The sequence below is a fragment of the Pogona vitticeps genome, chromosome 2 (assembly GCF_051106095.1).
Source record: "Pogona vitticeps strain Pit_001003342236 chromosome 2, PviZW2.1, whole genome shotgun sequence".
Classification (NCBI taxonomy): Eukaryota; Metazoa; Chordata; class Lepidosauria; order Squamata; family Agamidae; genus Pogona; species Pogona vitticeps.
In genome coordinates this window covers 131,851,834-131,873,685 of record NC_135784.1, presented here as the reverse complement: position 1 = coordinate 131,873,685, position 21,852 = coordinate 131,851,834, and the positions used below count along the sequence as shown (strand labels likewise).

Below are 21,852 nucleotides of genomic sequence, written 5' to 3'. Positions count from 1 at the left end.
TCACTGCAGTTTGATGTCATACTATAGCTAGGCCTGCAGAGCCACCTTGCAAGCTAGAGCTTGGAAGAATCCCTGAGCTCGCATGGAGAAATATATTACAAGGCCACATTGAAATGAACAGTTCATTTCACTCCCTATGTGGAACTGTCTTCTTGACAGTAGAGTATGTGCAGTGCATTTTGCTTTTTACCATAAAAACCCTTCAAACTTGTGATCCTGCACATCCAAGGGAGTCACCTTCTGTTCTACAGGGCAGTAGTCCCCAACCTTGGGCCTCCAGATGTTCTTGGACTTCAAACTCCCAGAAATCCTGGCCAGCAGAGGTGGTGGTGAAGGCTTCTGGGAGTTGTAGTCCAAGAACATCTGGAGGCCCAAGGTTGGGGACCACTGCTTTAGGGCATGGTGTAAATCAAAAGCTCTATGTTAGCTGGAGGGATCCAGATTCTTCTTGGGTGTTTAACCAGCCTTAAAGGCACACACTTAAAAGCTATAAGAGATACATCTAAAGGAAATATAAGGAAAATAACATGCTTGGGAAGTGGTGGCTTAGCAAATGGGAGAAAAGGCATCAAAATTGCTTTCACTTTCTGAGAAGGCTGCTTGGCCATTTACAGGGGAAGTTAGTTTATAGGTGGAGGCTGAAGCAACATTTATACAAAAGAGTTCTCAAAGCATCTTTGGTTTTCTTGAAGGAGTTTCCAAGCAAAGCCTCATGAGCTTTGTGTTTGTGCGTGCGTGTGCGCCTGGACCCGTAACACAAACATAACTCTCCTGAAATTTTCCATTTGAAACATTTATTTTTGGGAAATACATATTAAACACTATTATTTATACAAAACAGGACTGAATTTGTCATAATGCATACAATCCTCAAAAAGGCAATTTTTGTTTTTATAGATTTGGATGTGGTTTTTTTTATTCAGTAACTCCCCTCCCCACCCAATATAAAAAGAGAAAGCCATTTCTGTCTTGCTTTCTCTAGCTGAGATATTGGCAAACAAGACATGATGCATTTTTTTTCCTGCATCTAAAGGGGCAAAAGACATTCTTCATTTCATAGTTACCCATTTCATAGTCTTAACCACTTGAAATATATATATTTAGTTAATACACGATTTTTATTTTGCTAAAATATAGCAAGTCAGCAAGTAAAAAAAATAATTTTCCTCAGCTTAACACAGCTCAGTAAAGATTCCTCCATAATTACTATTTTTATTTTTCGTTTTAGTTTGGGAAGGACAACATAGAAGTTAAAAGGACAGTTTAGACTTACTTAAAACAGAAGATGTACGACAGGCTCTGAGCAAAAAGTATACTCATCATGGGATTGAACTGCACAACAAGATGCCTGAGAGCTTGGATTAATGGAAAGAAAAGCATGTGGCCAGGACAGAAGCAGCAAAATAAAGTAACAGGCAGTGTTGGGTGAAGCTCAGTTTGACAAGTTTCTTTTAGGGACACCTGCCAGAGAAAGGGGGCCATCCCTTGGAATCCTACTGTGACATGTTAAGGTGTGAGGCATTCTTCTCAGGCGTGTTTGCCTGCTGAGAGTGGGTCACTCTGGTGCCTGGACTAAGCAAGGTGAAAATGTAAGGCCTGCCCTTTGTGAAAGCCAGGAATCAGCATGTATGATTCCTTTTCCCAGGACTCCACAAGAGGGCAGCACAGACAGAGCTTGTCTGTCCCAAATGGACCAGTGACGTACAGCACAAAAAGAGAAGGCAATTTTCTGGAGCTGGCAAGTTGTTTCCCGAGAAGAAGAGAAAGCTAGGCTCTCCTGGCTGGCCTTCTTCATAAGATCACTATTACCAGCCAGGGTTTCAGGCCTTCTAAATGAGGTTCCATTTGCTCCCCTCCCGGACATTAATGTTATGGGAAAATGGCACCTGAACAACTTCAAACTTCCTCAGAAGGAAGGGATAGAAAGCATGTTCCATTTGAAAAATAGTAAGACTGGCCGGAAGATCTGAACAGAGTCTATGTTAAAACCGCTCTCTGAATAGCTCATACTAAATGTTGGCCTATTATGTTAAAGCTTAGGGCCAGTTGCCACAGGCAAACAGCCTAGATGTGATCTTGACCCATCCGCAGGAACTGAGATAATGTGCACAAGAATATTGGGTAAACTGGCACTCTTGATGACTCTGTACTTTGGGCCAAAAGTTCTAAACTGCAAATGTGTGCAAGACCCCGGGCCAGTCCACATAAAGAGTACAGTTTTTCACACAGAAATGATCCATGTGTACTGGCATGTCTGTAGTTTGCACACCTGGGGAGCCACAGTCAGAGGGGCTACACACAGAAACTGCACACTGAGAAACACAAGCCTATCCAGAACTGAAGCTTCTCTCTAGCTTCTTTAAATAGTTGGAAAAGAAGGGGAAACAAGAGAAAGTCAGCAAAAACATTGTGAAGACTAGGGGTTTTCCACATTCGTTTTGTGGAAACTATGTACAACTCCAGCACATGCAAGCATACACTAGGCATTTGAACAGAAGTCTGAATCAAGTGCATGCACAGCAAAGACACAGACATCTAAGAAGGTGACAGGATTTGAGGTTTTAGCTCTGGAGGACGGGGAGATGGTGGAAAGAAGAGGATGCCCTTCTAAAATTCACAAAGGTCTTCGCTTGCCAACAGCAGTCTCTAGTTATTTGAGTTGCCATACTTGTCACATAGTTGGCATGCTTTCTCTTTTCTAGTGAACAAGCTGGCCCCATATTATTGCTGACTTTTGAAAAAAGAATGGGAGAAAGATTAGACATGCGGGAGCAAGAGGTACACAGTGTTGAGTGGAATTGTGCCACGTGATTGTAACTCCTTTCTCTGTCATTCAACCTTTATGTTAAAAGCCAGCTCTAGTAAAAAAAATTTTTTTCACCTTAAATGGAGTGTTAATACAGAAAGAGAAAGAGAGAGAAACACACAAAAATGACAAATACACCAAACAAAAAAAGAGACACCCACCCACTTCTGGCTTACCAGACAGTAAACCTTTGGCACTAGATAAATCAACTATATCAGAAGAATATCCATAGCCCTGAACCACTGACACAAAGAAGGAAGAAATTGGTCTCTCTCTAAGCTCTCTTCTCCTCCTTCTATATGTAGCAGGGAAGATCTTGTGGCACTTTCTGTCTAACATCCATATGAACCCCACCAGCCTCTCCAAATATTTGATAAAGTGGGCTTCCTCACCTGGATCAATCTTCTGCAATTTCAACACACCCTGATTTGATACTGCTCTATGAGGATAGGCTGCATGGACGGAGTGAGGAATACTTGGCAGTCCCCTTAATACAGCCATGCCTCATACTTACTAGCCAGAAATCACAGCACAAGACAAAGGTCAAAATCCTGTTGGTTAGTATCGTAAATCACACTAAATTTAGGCTCACTGAATCAATGGGGATTTGGTGAGTCCATAAATTCCACTGATTCAAATGGGCTACACTCTAACTGTGACTTACTTTAGCATAGTAAGCCATAGTTCAGAATAGGCCCTTTTGAATCAGCAGAACGTACAGAGGAGTTGACTTACTAAATCCCCATTGATTCACTGGGTTACTATAGTGCGATTTACTATGCCAAACAACAGGATTTTGCCCAAAGAGTCATAACAAACTTTCTACCAAGCCCAGTAGACTTGAATATTCAGGCAGGAACTTTGTATTGTGATTGACAGAAAAGGAAAGCATGACTCTAACAAGTTCCATGATCGCATTCTCAAGAACCTAGGCCTGCTATGATCAGTAACACATCCTCCACCAACCTGCAAAGTGGCCAGTTTTACCAGCAGATCTGTGCAAACATGGCCACAACTGTTGATGTTAGGCATCAAACCAAGAAAAGCTTCTCTTCTTTAGATTATCTTCGGGCTCCTCCCTACTGCTCTCTTACCACACCCCAAAGGACAGAACATACGTTTCACACTACGGAGACTGTGAAAGAACGAGGCTTGCTTTCATTTATGAAATACTGTTATTTGGTCATCAATGTGGGGTATGAATGGTAAAGAGGAGAAAAGAATAGTGACCCCAGCAGAATGGTTATGCTTTGTTTTAGGAACAGAGGAGGATGGGGAAGGAGGAAGAAAGTAAATTTGGGTCCTAGCTCAGGAAAGGAGTGTTACATTTCATTGACCACCAATTCTTCCTTGTCAGCCACACCATTGGAGAGCATGTTCTGGTTCTCATTCAAGCGTTTTACTCTGTAGGCTTCAAAATGGATGCTGCTGGTAATGTCCTTGATGTTCTGCATGTGTGTCCTAGAGGAAGGAGGAGAGATGATGAAACGGAGTTTATGCTTCATGTGGGAGACAGAACCAAACACAGCCTGATAGTGGAATGCCAAGATGAAAGGGGCACAGCACCACAAATAAAAGGTACGGCATGACCTCACACAATCCCAGATCCAGTCTTTGGCAGTAAATGTGAAGGAACTATGTGAAGACCTTAACCTGAGGGTAGAAGGATTTCTCTTTCCTGAGCACAAGGCAACAGCTTCTACCAGGTTCCTAGGAAGGAGGCTTGCCAGAGCCAGGAAAAGTTACTTTGCTGGACTAAAATCCAAAAATTCTATTTCATGCTTTGTTTGTTTGTTTGATTGACTGATTTCTACACCACTTTCCTCCCAGAGAAGGGACCCAAAGTGGCTCACAATAATTGAAACAGATAGACTAAAACATAATAAATTACAAAGTTTAATAAAACCCACACATATAATATTAATTAAAAAGGTTATCTGAACATTTGGAAGCTTTCACTTAAAAGGAACATATGCCCAGCATCCAGTTGCGGCTAATTTTCATCAATTAACTTATTAAAAGTGTGCCTAAAAAGGCAGGGCGCCAACCTAGCCTCCTGATGAACAACCTTCCACAACCTGGGAGCAGCCATAGAGAAGACTTTCTCTTGTGTCCCCCATCAAATGTGTCTGTAATGACAATGGGGCCAAGAAATGGGCCTGCTCTGCAGATCTTAGGGGCTGGGAGGGCTTAAATGGAGCAATACAGTCCTTCATATAGCATGGAACCATGCTGTATGATTTACGAGTCATAAGGAACATTTTGAATTTGCCCTGGAAATGAACTGGGCAGCTCCTGAAGCTGTTATAATAGAGGAGTTGTACACTTCCTGTCAGTGGCCCCAGTCAGCAGTCTGGCTGCTGCATTTTGAACCAGCTGAAGTTTCTGAACCATCTTCAAAGGCAGCTCCACCTAGAGCATGTTACAGTAATCTAGCAATCCTTTTTTCAAACTCTGGTCTGGGAAGTAATTACAGTGTCACTTCCACTTATGTAAGCTTTGAGTTGAATTACAAGCATAATTGTCATATGGAGTGGAAGCAACCGGGTCTCGGCTGCTCTAATATCCTTTCAGGCAATGTGGAGAAGCTGCATGCACGGTCTCCCTCCAATCCCAGAAGCAAAAGTGAAGGAAGTTTCTACCAACCTGATCAGAAGATCCCGCAAATAGGCAAACTCACAGTGCGTCGTATTCTCAACTGTAAAGGCAGGACACAAAATCGCTGTTAACACAAACTTGATATCCAAGTATAACTCCACTAACCTAGAGCAAGCGAGGCTTGCAAAACTCACATCACACTCCCACTCCACAACTTTTCTTCAGCATCTGATTCCGAAGAAGGCACTTAATCACTAAAATATATACAGTGGTGCTCTGCTAGACGCTTACCCCGCTGAATGACGAAATCGCTTGACAATGACTTTTTTTGTGATCGCAAAACGATGTTTCCTATGGGGTTTTTTCACTTTATGTTGATTAGGTTCTTGCTTTGTGAACCATTTGTTCACAAAACAATGATTTTTCTAGCTCCTCAAAATGGCTTCCCTTCGCAAAATGGCTGTTTTCCAGACAGAAGCTTCGCAAAACAGCGATTTTAAACAGCTGATCAGCGGTTCTCTATGGGCGATCTCCGCTGGATGATGAGGTATTTCCCCATTGGAACGCATTAACCGGTTTTCAATGCGTTCCAATGGGATTTTTTTTTTCACATGATGATTTCGCTGTATAGCGATTTTAACGGAACGGATTATCGTCGTCATGCGGGGCACCACTGTATACACTTACAAGAAGCGCTTGTAAATCTCTGTAGTAAATGTATACCAATATCTGTGTAGAGATATATATATACACATAGGCTAACCAGTGCTGTAGTGGACAGACTAGGACTCAGGACACCTGAGTTCAAATTCCTACTCAGCCATGGAAACTCATGGAGGGTGGAGGACTGGCCACCATTCCTTAAATATCCCACTTAACTTGAAAGCCCTAGTAGGGTTGCTATGAGTTGGTTCTGACTTGACAGCACATTGCATATATACATGCATAGACACATTGACATGTGTGTTTACAATACATGCATGCACACACACACACACACACACACACACACACACACACACACACACACACACACACACACACACACTTATGTACATGTGTATATATGTGTGTGTGTGTGTGTGTATGCAAAGAGGCAGGAAGCAGCTCCTTTTTGATAGCCTTGCTGTTGTTGTTGCTGCTTTTATGAACTATCAAAGACTGGCCACAGGGGGGAAGCACAAGGCTTAAAATGAGCTGACTTCACCCCCCCACCCCCACCCCGAAATCTTACTTGGAGGGAAAGGATTCCAAAGAATCTCCAATCAAAATGACCTAAAGAATCAGCCACAGAAAAAAGCTAGCTTGTGCCTCTCATATAAATGCATGTGTATGCACTGGGAGGAAGAGGTCCTTTGCTGTAGCTGATGGGGCAGAGCACTGGCATCTCAATCGGAGTGCCTGAAGACATGGTCAAGGCAGGACACACAACTGGGAGATTTCCATAAAGGAAGAATATTTTCATTGGGTCAAGCAAGTTTTTGCAACAGATATAACTTCTAGATTCTAGGGCACATCAAGAAAACCTGTTCATGCTCATTTTTAATTTAGAATACATCTATGAAGGTTTTCATGCTTATTTTGAATTTTAAAATACACAGAATTTTTTCTTCATAAAAGGGGATCAGATGATGGCAAAAGAGGTGTGGAATTGTGAGGTTTTCCTAAAGTTGAAAACAGAGAAGGCATGATGCTGAATGGTTTGTGAAATGCTGGGTAGTGGCAGATTATGCTACGAATATTTCCAGCAGGATGCTTATTAGATTAGTTGAACTCCACTGGAGCTGTTTCCCGTGAAACCGGCCATCTATAATTATACTACAGTTTTAGGGGAAGCTTTTTGGGCAACAAAGTTATTTGCACTTAGATATGAGGAATCAACTGAACACGGAAAGGATCTCCCTTTTCCCAAAATCTTTTACTGCAGGGCAGCTCCACTGAGAGGCAAATATACCTCCAGGAAACAAGGGCAACAAACAGGGAAGGAATTATGTTCATGGTAGTCTGGGGCCCATTTTATCTCCCAGCTACAGACTGTGTGTGCTTGTGAAGCAAGACTTCTATTTTTTAAAACAATGCAGTGCTTTTCATATCAGGGCCACTTTTTTCAATTGCACTGCAAAGTGTGTTATCAAGGCAGGAAATGTCCCACTTTGCACATGATCCTCTCTGCATGGTGACATGTAATATCTCCACCAGTAAGCATCCAAAAGACCATGCTTGGGGCCTCTCTGCTAGGCCATGCGAGCCCTTTAGCCCAGGAATCAACTGCACGCCTCTGCTTTAACATCAAAGCCCTCTGCTCTCTCCCATGATTTTAGAAATACAAAGCACAAACGCAGCAGCTAAGCTAGTCAGACTGGCTTGCCAGTAGAGAGAAATAATCAAGGAAAGGGAACACAATGAAATAAGGCACTGACACTATCGAAAACAGGTTTTGCTTTTCTCCCTTTGAGTTAAATAGGGCTATTTGTTTCAGCACACATTCCTCTAGCAGAAGAATCCTATAAGGTGGAGAGACAAAACGGTAGGAGGAAATTATAACAGGAAATTTTACATGCCAGTTGTAGGATTTGTGTAGATTTCCACCCAAACCTGTGTCAAGTACATGCCTGGTGTATCTGTATGGGTGTGAGTGCACTCACAACACACCCATATAATGTGCTGATACCATGTTACAGCTTGGAATTTCACAAGAGAAGTTCAAAGTTCTAAACTTTCCCTCAGAGACTGGACCTCTGGGTTTGGAAAGGATGATCGAATCTGTCTTGTGGCCTTCCCAGTAGATGGGGTAAATTCTCCACCTCTCGTGATGGATAGGAGGGTAATACGTACCTTCCTCTGAGACGGTCCTGGCATAGCTCTCTGAAACAGCTGCCTCCCTGATGTGTCGCTTTGGAGGGATTCTTAGAATGAGACATCCTGCAAGTGAGTCCTCCAGGAAGCAATGCACAACAGTCTCAATTGCAGGTGTTTGGGCTTCATCACAGGCTGTGTTACATTACAGCCCTGGAATCAGGGGCTGTATCAAAACCTCTCTTTTTAAAAAGCTTGAGTTTTTGAGGAGGGATCTGATGGGAGTGAAAGAGTTGGCACCACAAGCAGTTCTAAGGATGGGCTTTGCATCCTCATTCATTGCTCCAGACAAGGTTTTATGGGCTTTTGCAAAGCCCTGTTTCCTGAGCCTTGATAGGCACCAGGCAGGCCCCCCGAAGTGAGTAGTGCTGTAGCAACGTTTCAGGAGGGTGCCTCCTTTCAAAGCATAGCACAGCCTCTTTCCCTCGGCAGTTCTGATATAGGATCAGGTAAAGCTGGGGGACCAGTAGTCCCCTCGAGGCTTTGGATAACAACTCCTGCAACCCTTGCCATTTGCCATGATGGGATGAGGTGTTGCTGATGGACATTGGAGACAAAAAGTTCCTCAGTCCTGGTCTATGACTCTGAATCTCTCTATACCTCTTTAATTTCTGGAGAGAAAAAAAGACAGATGGAGAATTATTTTTGGAGAACCTGCCTGTTCTGATCAAGGAGACGTCACTTCCTCTAGGTTGTAGCATTGTCCCCAGTTCTGCTCAGTCTGGTGGAGAAAAGCAGCAAACCACAATCTGATACTATGGACATCAAAAACTGCAAATGCCATGGTCAATTGGACCCCTCTGTCAATCAGGAAATGGTAGAGGCTGCAAAGAAAGCCTACACGCTGTCCAAGTCAGACCCACGTAAGAAACTTAAGCCACAAAAAAAGAGGGGTCTTTTTCCTGCTCAGTGGACAGCAGCAAAGCACACAACTAACTGCTCATGCAGGACACTGCTGTCACCTTTGCATGTTCAAATATCACGCCGGAAAATCTAAAGGTGTAAGAATAGCAGAAAAAGAAAAAGCAACAAACAGGAATGGAAACCTTTACCTTCTATTGTGCCCCATTTTGTCTTCCTTCCCAGAATTCGCCTTCCGTTAATCTGGTATTCTTGGTCACTGCCCACGACAGCAAATGGAATCATTTCCTATTTAAAAAAGTAATAGATGTCAGAAATGGGGGGGGGGGGGGGTCATAATGTCAGCCTTAAAACAAAAAGTTACTTTTCTAAGGGGACCCACAAAATTACAGTGGTTACATGATGTAGAATCTTCCTGGAAGTCCTAGGCTGGTTCTGGAAATGAGAGGTGGCTCAGGGGGGAGCATCCCATAAACAGGCAGCTACCATCCAGATTTTTTTTTTTGTTAGATTTGAATTTCACTATTAGATTCGAGTTTTACTACTAATTACTCCTGTAGTTGTTTGTGCAAGATAATATGACATGTCACGGTTAACAGTGGCTAATTAATGAGGCGTCTCCATTGCACAAAGGGGAAAGGGACCAGGTAGGCAACTGAGATGCATCTCAGCACACTGCCAATTAGCCACAGCAAGTTAGGTCAACCTTAAGCCAGTATCATTAGGATTGTTTTCATTTCACTTCATAATTTATTTTGCACGCTGTTTATAGACATTTTACCAGCTGAGGTGAAAGACATATGTGCACACACCCCTTTTCCACATGTAGAATCCAACTAGTCTGGCATTTGAATCTGGCAACAGAGACGCGTTCTCCATAAGGTGCTAACCTGATGACAGGAAGTTGGTGTAGGGTCAAAGACAAGTCATGTGACACATACAGCTTTGTCCCCCATGACCTGGGTACCCATGCCTGGTCCCCCCAGCACCTGTTGCTTAACGAAGCTGCCTTAATCTGCCTAATGGCTAGCCCTACTCAGAGAATGCATTTCTAAAGCCAGCAAAAATAGTAAATATAATGGGGAAAAAGTGCTTTTCAGCACTTCAGGCCAAACATGAGCAAAAAAGGCAAAACAAAAGATCTACCCACTTACTCTAAACTTTTCATTTATGAGCCGATCTTCAGAGTCTTCATCAAACTGTTTCTGCGGGTACACGTCAATGCCATTGGCAAGGAGATCTGCTGTGATCTAAGAAAATAAAAAGTAAGAATCCAGGGAATTAGATGGAAATGTTTTAATTAATAAATGAATGAATGAATGAATGAATGAATGAATGAATGAATGAATGAATGAATGAATGAATGAATGAATAAATAAATAAATAAACCAATCAACCAATCTCTGATTGAAAGAGTTGTCCCAGGACTGCTCAGTCTGGACCAGCAAAGTTTGCATGGGGCCCCATTTCCTCCTCACCCACCATGGGTCCTAGGACAAGTCTGTTCTGTGTCTGGACGGCAGGGTGCCTGGGAAACCTAGGGGCAGTGGCTTGAGTTCAAAGGAAGGAAGGCTACATCCGGTAAAATAAACAAACAAGCATGACTGCTGAGGACCTTTGACTAGACACATATTACACAGTAAATACAGTACATTACTATGCAGTGACAACCTTTGAGGGTTTGCTTTGATCATCTAACGGATCCATGCCGTTTAATGCAGCTTCACACAGAGTTTGCCCAGCCATTTTCCCCTACTGCCTCGTGATTCAAGGGCATCAAGGGTCAGAAATCATCACATGTGTTTGTTTTGCTTTCTGGCAAGAAGAAAAGACAATAGTTCGTCTTCAACTACTGTGTCAAAGAGGAACAATGAGAAATAGCATTGGTGGGCAACAACAGCAGGGGAAAGGAGCAAAACAAACACCACTGCAATTAGCAAGGCAAACTAGGGTGTTAAAAGTTAGGTGGCAAAAAGCAATGGGCAGAAAGTGTGGAGTCCAGAATGTTCCTGTGTTAAACGCATGGGCTGAAATCCACTATGAAGTCACAACTAGAGTAGATCCACTGAATCAATGGAACTTATGGAGGAGCAGACTCACCAAATCCATACAGATTCAATCAGCCCACTCTGGTTGTGACTTACAACTGGCTCTCAGCCACTATCTTCCTTTCCAGAGCAATGTCAAGGGAGGGTCTGTTTTAAAAATCTACCTGGAGAAAGATCTGCGAAAGAAATAAGAATCAAGATGGGAAATTCAATTTATTCTCCCTTCCTGAAGGGGTGGCTAGCCAAGAGAAACACATTCAGTGGCCTGGAGATCAATGAAGGCCTTTCCTCTCACCATGCAAGATTGCTCTGAGCTGCAGCCCAAGGAATGTGCTGGGCTCTTGGCCAGTGAACCGGTTTCAAAGAGCTGTTTAGGGGAAGCAGCTGAAGGAGAACTCCTCCCTAGAAAGGTCAGAGAAGGAAGCATCCTCCTCATCAGTCCCTTACCCTTTGTTTGAAGTAGTCCCTCTCTTCCAGCGTTAACGTGTCTGCTTTGGCAATGACAGGCACAATGTTGACCACTTTGCTCAGACGTCTCATGAATTCAATGTCCAGTGGCCGGAGGCTAGAAACAGGAGAGAGAAAGAAGACCAGAAAGGATGAAGCATCTACCCACCGCTCCTTTGCTGGCTGGAAACATTTAAAGACAACACAAAATGTCACAAGGAAGCACAACCTTCATGCTACGTTTGCAAGCTCCCAACTGAAATTTAAAAAAAGCAGAATATGAACATGAATGCAGGCGCAACTGACTCTGTTCCATCTTCTAGAGATCTTCTACTTCTGTCATCAATGGGATCTGCATGGGACAACTATTGATCCTGTAACGGCTGGGACCAATAGTTGATCACTTCATCTGCCATGCAGCATGGCAGCTGCAGCCATAGAATCATAGAAAAGTGAAGTTGGAAGGGGCCTACAAGGCCATCAAGTCCAAACCCCTGCTCAACGCAGGAATACAATCAAAGCATATCTGCCAGGTGATTATCCACATTTTTCTTGAATGCCTCCAGTGTTGGAGCACTCACCAACTCCTGAGGTAACTGGTTCCACTGTTGTACTGCTCTAACAGTTAGGAAGTTTTTCCTGATATTCAAATGGGCTTCCTTTAACTTGAGCCCATTGTTGCGTGCCTTGCACTCAGAGATGATGGAGAACAGATCCTGCCCTTCCTCTGTATGACAGCCTTTCAAATATTTGAAAAGTGCTATCTTATCACCCCTCAGGCTTCTTTTTTCAAGGCTAAACAGGCCCAGTTCTTTCCGTCTTTCCTCATAAGGCTTGGTTTCCTGCCTCCTGATCATCCTTGTCGCCCTCCTCTGAACTTGTTCCAATTTGTTAGCATCCTTCTTGAAGTGTGGTGTCCAGAATTGGCCATGTTGACATGCCTTGTGGCCTGGGGGTACCATCAGATCTCATTTCCTCCGCCATTGGCAAGGCCCATGTCATAAGCTGGCATTCCCTGTGGTACGTGTGGATGGGATCAATTGAAGAAACCACAGCAAACTGCTATGATTTTTCTGTGCCAATTTTAATACATAGAAGAAGGAAAACAGGAGCAAGTGAAAGCAAAACAGTGCCTCCATATTCATCTGGGTAACCACGGGATTTTCTGGTCACGGACTGAACAAAGGTCGAAGTGAATGAGATGCCATTCACACCACTGGCTTAAAAAAGGTAAAAAGTCAGTTTCCCTCTCCGACACATGACCCAGATCACTCCCTAAGAGACTAGGGACATATTAAGCATTTTTCTGTGCTCCATTCATTCCAATGGAAACCACTCCCAGGGCAAATAGCAGGCAAGAAAGTCTGATCAACAGTGAAGAACAAATGCTTGATGTCTCCTATTGTCCCTTTCCCAATGTCTTGATCTAGAGAAGAGGAGCACACTTGCTTCATCCCTCCCCCCCCCCCCCACTTTCTGAAAGCTATCCATGCCATGGCTAGTGACATTAATGGCATTCTCAGCCTAGTTTGACCCTAAGCCTCAGAACACAGATGGTTTTGCTCTTCTTGTTAAATCTCACATCTCTCTCTCTCTCTCTCTCTCTCTCTGTCTGTCTCTCCCTTTCTCTCTCTCTCTCTCTGTGTGTGTAGTGGATTGAGAATTACTGGGACTTTAGTGAATCCTGGGTTCAACTCCTGGTTCACGTTGGAGCAAGGGATAAAATAGGGGCAAATCCCTTTATGCCACCTTAAGGTCTTTGGAGAAAGTGCTGGATAGAAATGTGATGTACACATTAAGTACTCTCTGATGCTCATGTTAGCATTTTGCTATATACTGCTCTAGAATCTCCGGACGTTCCTGCGTAGGCGCAGGATAACCCATTTGTGTGCATTCACAGAGTACGAAGACTAACGTTTATCACTGCAACATAGGCAAAGGGTTACTTTCCTCATCCTATGCCAAAATATGGCTACATCATGTATCCACATGTACATCTGTCATGTATGACAAATATGCACATTACATATATCCTTTCCTTGTGGGGGTGTTAATCCCAGTTAAGGTGAATGAACATATGTGAAGCATTCTTATTGTGCAGACATCAGCTTAAAAACCCAGAAGGCCCACGAATTCCAGCTCAGAAGCCTTCCTAATTAGGGACTGCTTTTGCCAACAAATACAATGCCAAATGCTTAGCAGACCAAAAGTGCATTCCCCCTCCCCCAACCCCCCTTTCAAAACTATCTTGGCTAGGTCTGGCAGTTTATAGGGAGTAGCCATTCCATACCAATGACCCACAAAACGAAAACATTTGGGAAGGGCCAGCTAGGCAGTTTCACGGCCCCAAAGACCTTTTATTCTGCTCTGTGTTCAGCAAGCTATTTAGGACTCAATGAATCCGTAGCCTACATCAACTCAGGCTCGGCTCGGCAAAGGGATACATTCCAGGCACAGGGGGGAAAACTGCTTGGCTACAAAATTGCTGGAAATGTTGACTGATTAATTTACCTTTTTATAGATTTCTGTCTGCAAAAGCTTTGCACGTGGACAGACACACTTTGCCAACAGAGAAAAGACTGCTAGCAGAAAAAAACAAGATTACTAGACAAGCTGAGTAGCAGTGGCAGGATGGCTAGGTAGGTAGAGGAGAGTTTGCCTTTTTCAATAGTTTTGCAAATTCAAACTCAGTTTTGCAAAGTCGGCTCAGCTAATGGCACTCTCTTCTCTCTCAGTAGTATGAATACAGAAAGCAAGCTCATGAATTCAGGAAGTATCCTAATCCGTAGTCTCTATTTTGTCAGAAGGGACAATTTCCCAGGTGTCAGAATGTCTGACAGTTAGTTTACAGAGTGGTAAAAATCTGCTTGCTACCAGCTTGGCTAGCCTTCTTCTGCATCCCCAGCATATATTCGTACAGTGGTGCCCCACATAGTGATGATAATCCGTTCCGGAAAAAATCGTCGCTATATGGATTTGTCGCTATGTGGAACAAAAAAGCCGATAGGAATGCATTAAAACATGTTTAATGCGTTCCTATGGGCAAAAAACTCACCGTTCTGCAAAAATCCTTCATACGGCCGCCATTTTCGCTGCCCGGTAAGCAAGGAATGGGTGCGAAAACACTGTGGGCGGCCATTTTTTTTACCTGGCGGCTATTTTGGAACCGCCGATCAGCTGTTAGGAAAACATCACTATGTGAAAATCGGTAAGCGAAACAGCTTACCGATCATTGCAAAGCGATGTTTTACCATTTAAAACATTGCAATGTGATCGCAAAAAAACCATCGCTATGCGGATTCGTCGTTAAACGGGGCGCCCGTTATGCGGGCCACCACTGTATTTTAAAACATGAATGTGGACTCTTGGGTAAAAAGGCACAGGACATCAAGCTGCTTAAATGCATGGTCCATTCTGAAAGAAAGAAGCATGGCTCTCCTACATGTTATTAAATGACTTACACAAAGTTCTACATTCAAAACAGTTGAAATGCTAGAACCTCTCAAAAATCCCTATAGCGAATTCTATCTCAGAAGCAAGCAAGGAACCCACCATCGAACTGGGGCTATAATGAGACAGAACAATAGTGCTGGCTTACAAACTGGAACACGGGATTCAAAAGCTTGGAGTTTTTCCATTCTTGCCTGGCTCCATATATGATAAATATTTATAACTACGGGATAGGGGGTGGAGAGAGACTTCAGCCAAATTGAATTTAATCCAAATTCTATCAGCCCAGAAAGCAGTGCTCATTTCAAGCTGGTGTCTGTGTCCCAAAGGGACTGAAGCTTGATGTATAATATGCTAATGCAGGCGGTATGTGAAAACCACATGTGCTGCAGAGGAAGACTGCCAAGGCCCATGGGTGGCTTAATTAGGAAAAGCCTACAACATGTTTGGAGATTATTGGCATTCGGGAGTTTGTGTGTTTGCAAAAACCTGTGCCCCTTTTACCCATTGAAAAGTCTGCCCTCTCCTCTGTACTGTAGTGGTTTTCTACATGAATGTCCCATGAATACTGTATCCCTTTTAGTTTATGTACATTGTAACAAATCAGTGTTCAAATATTTTCATAATTCTCTGAACAAGCCAGAGAGCTAGAAGCCTTGTCTCCCCCCCCCCCCCCCCGTTTCTGAACCTTGAATCCCTGTGCAATCTCCATCTGGTCCCTTGATTCTATGCAATGCAGTGCAACCATGGCGATATATACCTTTTAAACTAAGAAACATGCACAGCTCACAGTCCAGGCTGCAGCCCAGAGATCCATGGTTTGACACCAGGCGTCACAGTCTAACAAGTAATCCCTACAGGAGCATCCCAGACACCCAGTAGAGAAGAGCCTGGAAATGAAATGTGGATTTGGTTGCACGAGAGTGACGTGCCCATTAAGAGAACAGCTGAACACAATGACCAGACTAAACCAAGTGTCATACTGGGAACGAGGGAAATTAAAAATGCTATCTTCATGTGTGCATGGAAAAACACAAAGACACACTAGTTCCCTTCTAATTCTAATGAGAACTGCACAGAGTCACACATCTTTATGAGAAGCAAACATCCATAGAAGGGGTGGTAAGCCAGAAGATTTCCCAGTCTGGCTCTCAAGCATTCTTTCCAAAGAGGGGGAAGAAACCATCATGGCCCAGGCAGTAGTTTCAGGAATGCCCCAGACAGAAAAAAAAAGCTTGTGCACAGTAAAGCCAATGCAACTCAGACACCTTTTGCCAGAGCCTCCGGGAGCACTACTGGGGTAACTATCCAGCTTCAATGTGTACACAAAGGCAAAATCAGTAGCCCTTGGAGCTGCATGGGGTGGTGGAGGAAGAAGAAAGGCCAAGACAGAAGGCCTGAAAACACACAGGCTGAGCCTTTCCTGCTCCTTGTGCCCATAACCTGCCGATTGGCTATCAGACCATAATCCCTGCTAATGATGCAGATGTGTTAAAGAAAAGCAAAGAAGCCTTATTAGGATAAATGGAAAACATTGTGGCAGGAAGGAGTAGCCATGCTTACAGCATCTGACTACCACCAAATTGTGCTGCTACTGACGGAAGGGACAGGATAAGACAGGATACCCAGTGCAGCCCTAACCATTAGAAGTGCATGCCTTTTTTTTCCAAAAAGGAAGGGCCTCCTCATGCTTCTCACTGAGACACCCCCCCAACAATCTGCCTGCAAAGCTGCAACTGGTGTCTTCAGAAAGGCCAGTTGGCTATGTCTCCCCTACCTGTATATCTGTATCCTCACCTGGGAAGAAAAATAAAAAACAGATCTGCGCTGACATCAGGATAGGAAACCAAAAGCCCCAGAACAAGCTGCCTATGGCATGAGTCAGGGGAACACCTGGTTCCGTCTCCCGGCAGGGGCATCGCGCCACTTGTAGCCAAAGGCAACTCCAAGGACATGAAAGTGCCTCGTAGCTTCAAAACCATTTATTCTATTGGAAACATATGTTTCTGGGAGAAAGGGAATACTCGCGGCAGACTTCTAGGCACCAACGACCCTGCAAGCAGCGGGGTGAGAAGGAAACTGCAGGGCGTCATTAGGAGGTCTTAGTCCCACAGTCTGTACGTGAGAAACAGAAACCTATCACCTTCTGGGTTCCCAAGCAGCTGGAAATCAGCAGTGAGGCTGGATTCTAGCAGAAAAGGGGTGCAGGGGAGGGCATCTGAAAATGCTAACAGAAACTTAATTCTTTCTCTCTCTGATCCAACACATCCAGCTCCTCTGATATTTCCTTTATAATATGTTTGCCTAAGCTGGGGAAAGTGAACGTTAGCAGGAAAAGAGGAAGTCTTAACATGGGCTGGATTAATACAATAAAGGAAGCCACTGCCTTGAGTGTGCAAGATCTAAACAGGGCTGTTAAAGATAGGACCGTTGAGTAGTCACTCATTCACAGAGTCACCATATGTCAGAAGTAACTTGACATTGCATTACAACAAATATATATATTTAGCTCTATTTGTTGTTTAGTCGTTAAGTCGTGTCCGACTCTTCGTGACCCCATGGACCAGAGCACGCCAGGCCCTCCTGTCTTCCACTGCCTCCCGGAGTTTGGTCAAATTCATCTTGGTAAATTCATTTACCTCTATATTTATATCTATATTCTGTCTTTGTATCTGTATAAATATTTGTAAGATTATCTCTCTCTCTTTTTGGTGCTTATATCTGATAGTAGCCGACCTAAGATCATCTGGTGGTCTTTTGGGTGAATGGAAACTTGAACTTAGTCTTAGTAACCCAGTTATGATATGTGTTCAAATTAAAAACTTTCATGGGGGACCCATTCATGAGAATGCAGCACTAAAAAGAACTAACAAAATGGCGGAGGCAGCTGAAAACAAGCAAATTCCTAGAATATAGGAACAAACATTTATCTGCTTTGCTCCCCTACAGAATACCCTTCCCCCCAACCCCCCCCCCAACAATGCAGTCCAGGAGAGGATACGTACGAGTGCCCAGTGGCAGGAATGAAATATATACAGCAGTGGACTCTGGTGTCTGGTATCCGCTTCTTACGGTTAATATTGAGCTCTTCCTGGAGATATTTTTCATACTGGTCATTGATGAACTTCATAATGGGTTGCCAACTGAGCAAAGAAAAAGGTAAATGTGTAAAAGGAAAAGCTTGACCTATTGCGAACTTGTCAGAAAATATTCTTTTTTTTCCTCCTTTCCCCGCACATGCCCAGCAACTTTTAAATGATCATTACCTTGCAGATAATACTGGTTTTATTTTGAATACACATTACCTTGCAGTCACCTGGTATTATTCTGAAGCTAATCAGTTTGTATGGATTCTTCTGGAACTCTTCATAGACTAAGTTTTGATGAACATATAAAAACAAACTTTTCCCTCAGGCATATAAAACCTTTAGACAAGCCACTCTAGGAAGTTCCTAGTTAATCAAAGCTCCTCTTTAATCTGAACTGGAAATGTATCGATATCCTCTCCAGAACAAGTCATGATGTTACATCAACATCAAACCAAGGCTTAATATTATGGCTTTTTCTGAAGCTGGCAACTTTAGTTTCCAGTTTTGGAAGAAAAGGAATATTATGGTTAACTGTAGACTTGCTGGTTTGCTCATACTGCAAAGGCAGCATAAGAGGGGCTGCATATTTTGACTAAAGCTTAATTTGTATTATAGCTAATTCACACATCTTATTAATTCAAGACTTAATTTGCAAACCAGTCTGCTTTAGATGTACAATACAGAATATTATCACATCATTAGCCAATTCACCATCTTTACCATACTTAGGTCTTAGTCAAGTTTCCTCAAGAAGCAACAGTTCCCTCTCTGGTGTCATTCAGCTGAATATCTAGCTTAACGGATCAGCAAGCAGACTGAACAGCTTGTCTTTCCTTGACACACAGCCCAGGACCTCCATACCGAACTTCTCCAACATCTGTTATCATTCAGACCCCTTGTACAAACAAATGTCTGCACGAGGACTGCTGTAGTATGGGAACATCCAACCTATACTTGATTCATTTCCAGTCTGTTCAGGACCTCTCACCTTCTGGTCTTCCTGTCCCACACCTCTGCCACCACCTTATTCTGCTATTGAGTTAAGGACAAGAATGAGATCTGAAGCTGATTGGTAGTTGTTGCACTTGGGGAGAGGCTCCGTTATTGTTCTGTTGGATCTGTAGCCTGATGCAGTTTTGAGAACCCTCACTCCAAGGATAGTAAACAGAGGTCCATTACACTTCCCCTTCCCTACCTGTGGGATGTACACCGATTGCACGTGACTCTTTTCTAATTTGTCTTAGCAGCTTCCTTTGGATCAGATGCCCTCCGGATGCATTTCTACCCATCAGCGTCTGCTTTTGTGTTATAGATGAATCTCCTTCTCAACCCCTTATCCTAACCCTGAATATCATTAGATCGTAAAACAATACAAATATTGACAGTTCATAAAACAGCACCCTTTTTTCTTACCCTTCGCTACAGGGTAATCAAGAAGTATAAAAATCTGTTAAAAGAGGGAGACTCTCTCAATCAGTTCAACCAAAAAACAATAGCAGCCTATAATGTAAAACAGGGCTTCCCAATTCAAGGGGTGCCCAGAGGTTGCAGGAGGATAACTCTTAGAATCCCTGCCCAGTGGCCAATCTGACTGGGGCTTATGGGAGGAGACATCTGACAACATATAAGGACCTACTGGTTAGGAACCACTGGGCTGAGATGGTGCACCACATTCCTACTCCCCCCCCCCCCAACAACACTGCCTGCTCCATATGACCTGATAAAGAGCTTCTCTGCCCCACCATATCACACCCCACTCTTCAGCCTCTCCACAAACAACAACCTTCTGGCTTTCCCATTTGATGTCCCCCTCACCAATTCTCATTGTTGATGTGGTCTCCAAACCCTGGGGTGTCAATAACAGTCAGCTTCATACGAACCCCCTTCTCCTCAATATCTGAAACAAAGCATGACAAAGATGATTAAAGTCTGCCACTCTCAGATGAATGGCATGAACAAAATTCCTCCCTAAATGCGCCTGCAGTAAGAGACCTGCGGAGATAAATCTAACAATTACCAAAACTTGCTGTCCTAGTGAGCCAAAAATAGAATGGCCTTCTCTCCAGTAGGCCTGGTCCTAAAAACCACCATTTCCCCACTTGTTGACACCCAGAGGAAAGCAACCCCATGATTTCTTTGTAAGGCTCACCGTGTGTAATGGACTTGATCTCAATTGTCTTGGGGATCCGCTCTTCGGAACTTGGCTGCACAGATTTGCGGCTGATCTTGGATTTAAAGAGGGTATTGATTAGAGTAGATTTTCCCAATCCACTCTGACCTGAAAGGCAACAAGAGACAACAGTTATCAGAAAACTCTTTTGTTACACAACCAAAATCACTCAACAGCTAGACACTACAGCATGTGCACATGCAAACTGTGTCCAGATGCCATTTGATTAAAAACACACTAATGGCTAAGTTTGGTCCTCAATTAGAGTGAGTGTTAATTTTGTTGTTGACAAAGAGCACCTCTCGTGATCCTAAGTAATGAAGAAGCTTTTTGGTCTGATGCTGGTTACAAGATATCTAAACTGTAAGTGGGACTAAGGATTCATATGGAAGTGACAGTTCAAAGAAGTACTTCCCCAAGTTCTGTGTTTTCTAATGGATACTGTCTTTGTTTTTACAGAATTTTTGCAGGGGGAACCTATGTGACCCTCCCTCACTGAAGATGGGAAATTGGTAATATGGCTGAGACAGGAATAACCAAAGCTTGATACGCTCACTGTGTTTATTGTGATAAAACAACAACAGTTTATGTTGCTGTTCACATATACCTTAACCCAGAATTGATGACATTTAATATGTATAGGATTCCTTCAAAGTTTAAAACATTTGTCCCTTGACTTGGGTTCAAATGCGCAGTGAAGGAGATACCAAAACTATAATTTATTTTCAATACTCTCAGTGAGAGGTGACGTTCTGCTGAAGTAGAATGCCTATTTTACAATATGTTTACTTATTCTATGGCTGGAATCCTGTTGATGCACGTTGTGTCACAGATACGTCCTAGAATGCCTTCAGGAGCCGTGAAATGGGGTAAGGAGTGATTTAAAGCTGGAAAATTGCTGCCACTGGTTTCTGAACTTTCAGGTATGAAAGATATCCCTAGGGATCCCAGGAACCTGGTACAGAAGGACAGGAAGTTTTTTATTCCCCTGAAATGGCCACAGTATGACTGAGAATAATGATGTTACCAGAGATCCACAGCATAACATATCAATAGGATTCTGACTGATGCACGAACTCTAGACAAGACTTTTAACAACTGAACTCCAACTAAAAAACTAATCCCTTTTTAGCACTCCTTGACCCTGCTAGGAACTTTTCCAAGCCTGCTGAAAATATAGGGGTTAGTTTTGGCTGACCAGATATTTCTATGGTAAAACCTATCAAGCTATTTCCTTAGTTGAGCCCCATCTGGCAGCCAAACTGTCAGACCCTGTCTTCTAAATCTCCCAATCTCACCTGACTGGTGGCAGTTCTGTCATAATGTAATTGGTTAAGAAGGCTTCAGAAGGACAAACTATGGCAATCTGCAACAAAATATTGCAGTACATTCTCATCTTCTAACCATGGGTGTTTCTGTTCGATGTCCCAGTCAGCCAGTTGTGCCATCTTCTGGAATGCACTGAAGCTATCAAGGTAGGAATGGACAACTTGAGATCCTGCAACCCCCAACTGCCCTAGGCAGCAC

General features: G+C 43.3%; 1 protein-coding gene across 11 annotated transcripts in view; it reads right to left on the bottom strand.

Annotated features, from left to right (window-relative positions):
* Nucleotides 1-777: 777 nt before the first annotated feature.
* The window catches only part of SEPTIN9 (septin 9), a 268,264-nt gene continuing 247,189 nt past the window's right edge, over nucleotides 778-21,852 (bottom strand). For all 11 annotated transcript variants that reach the window (XM_020785971.3, XM_020785972.3, XM_020785975.3 and 8 more), the window contains 8 exons: nucleotides 20,305-20,433; nucleotides 19,971-20,052; nucleotides 18,072-18,209; nucleotides 11,617-11,734; nucleotides 10,276-10,371; nucleotides 9,313-9,409; nucleotides 5,453-5,504; nucleotides 778-4,267 (listed from right to left, as the gene is read on the bottom strand). In XM_020785971.3, the coding sequence (XP_020641630.3) occupies nucleotides 4,129-4,267; nucleotides 5,453-5,504; nucleotides 9,313-9,409; nucleotides 10,276-10,371; nucleotides 11,617-11,734; nucleotides 18,072-18,209; nucleotides 19,971-20,052; nucleotides 20,305-20,433 (851 nt within the window). In that variant the 3' untranslated portion in view covers nucleotides 778-4,128. The remainder of the gene's footprint in view (nucleotides 4,268-5,452; nucleotides 5,505-9,312; nucleotides 9,410-10,275; nucleotides 10,372-11,616; nucleotides 11,735-18,071; nucleotides 18,210-19,970; nucleotides 20,053-20,304; nucleotides 20,434-21,852) is intronic.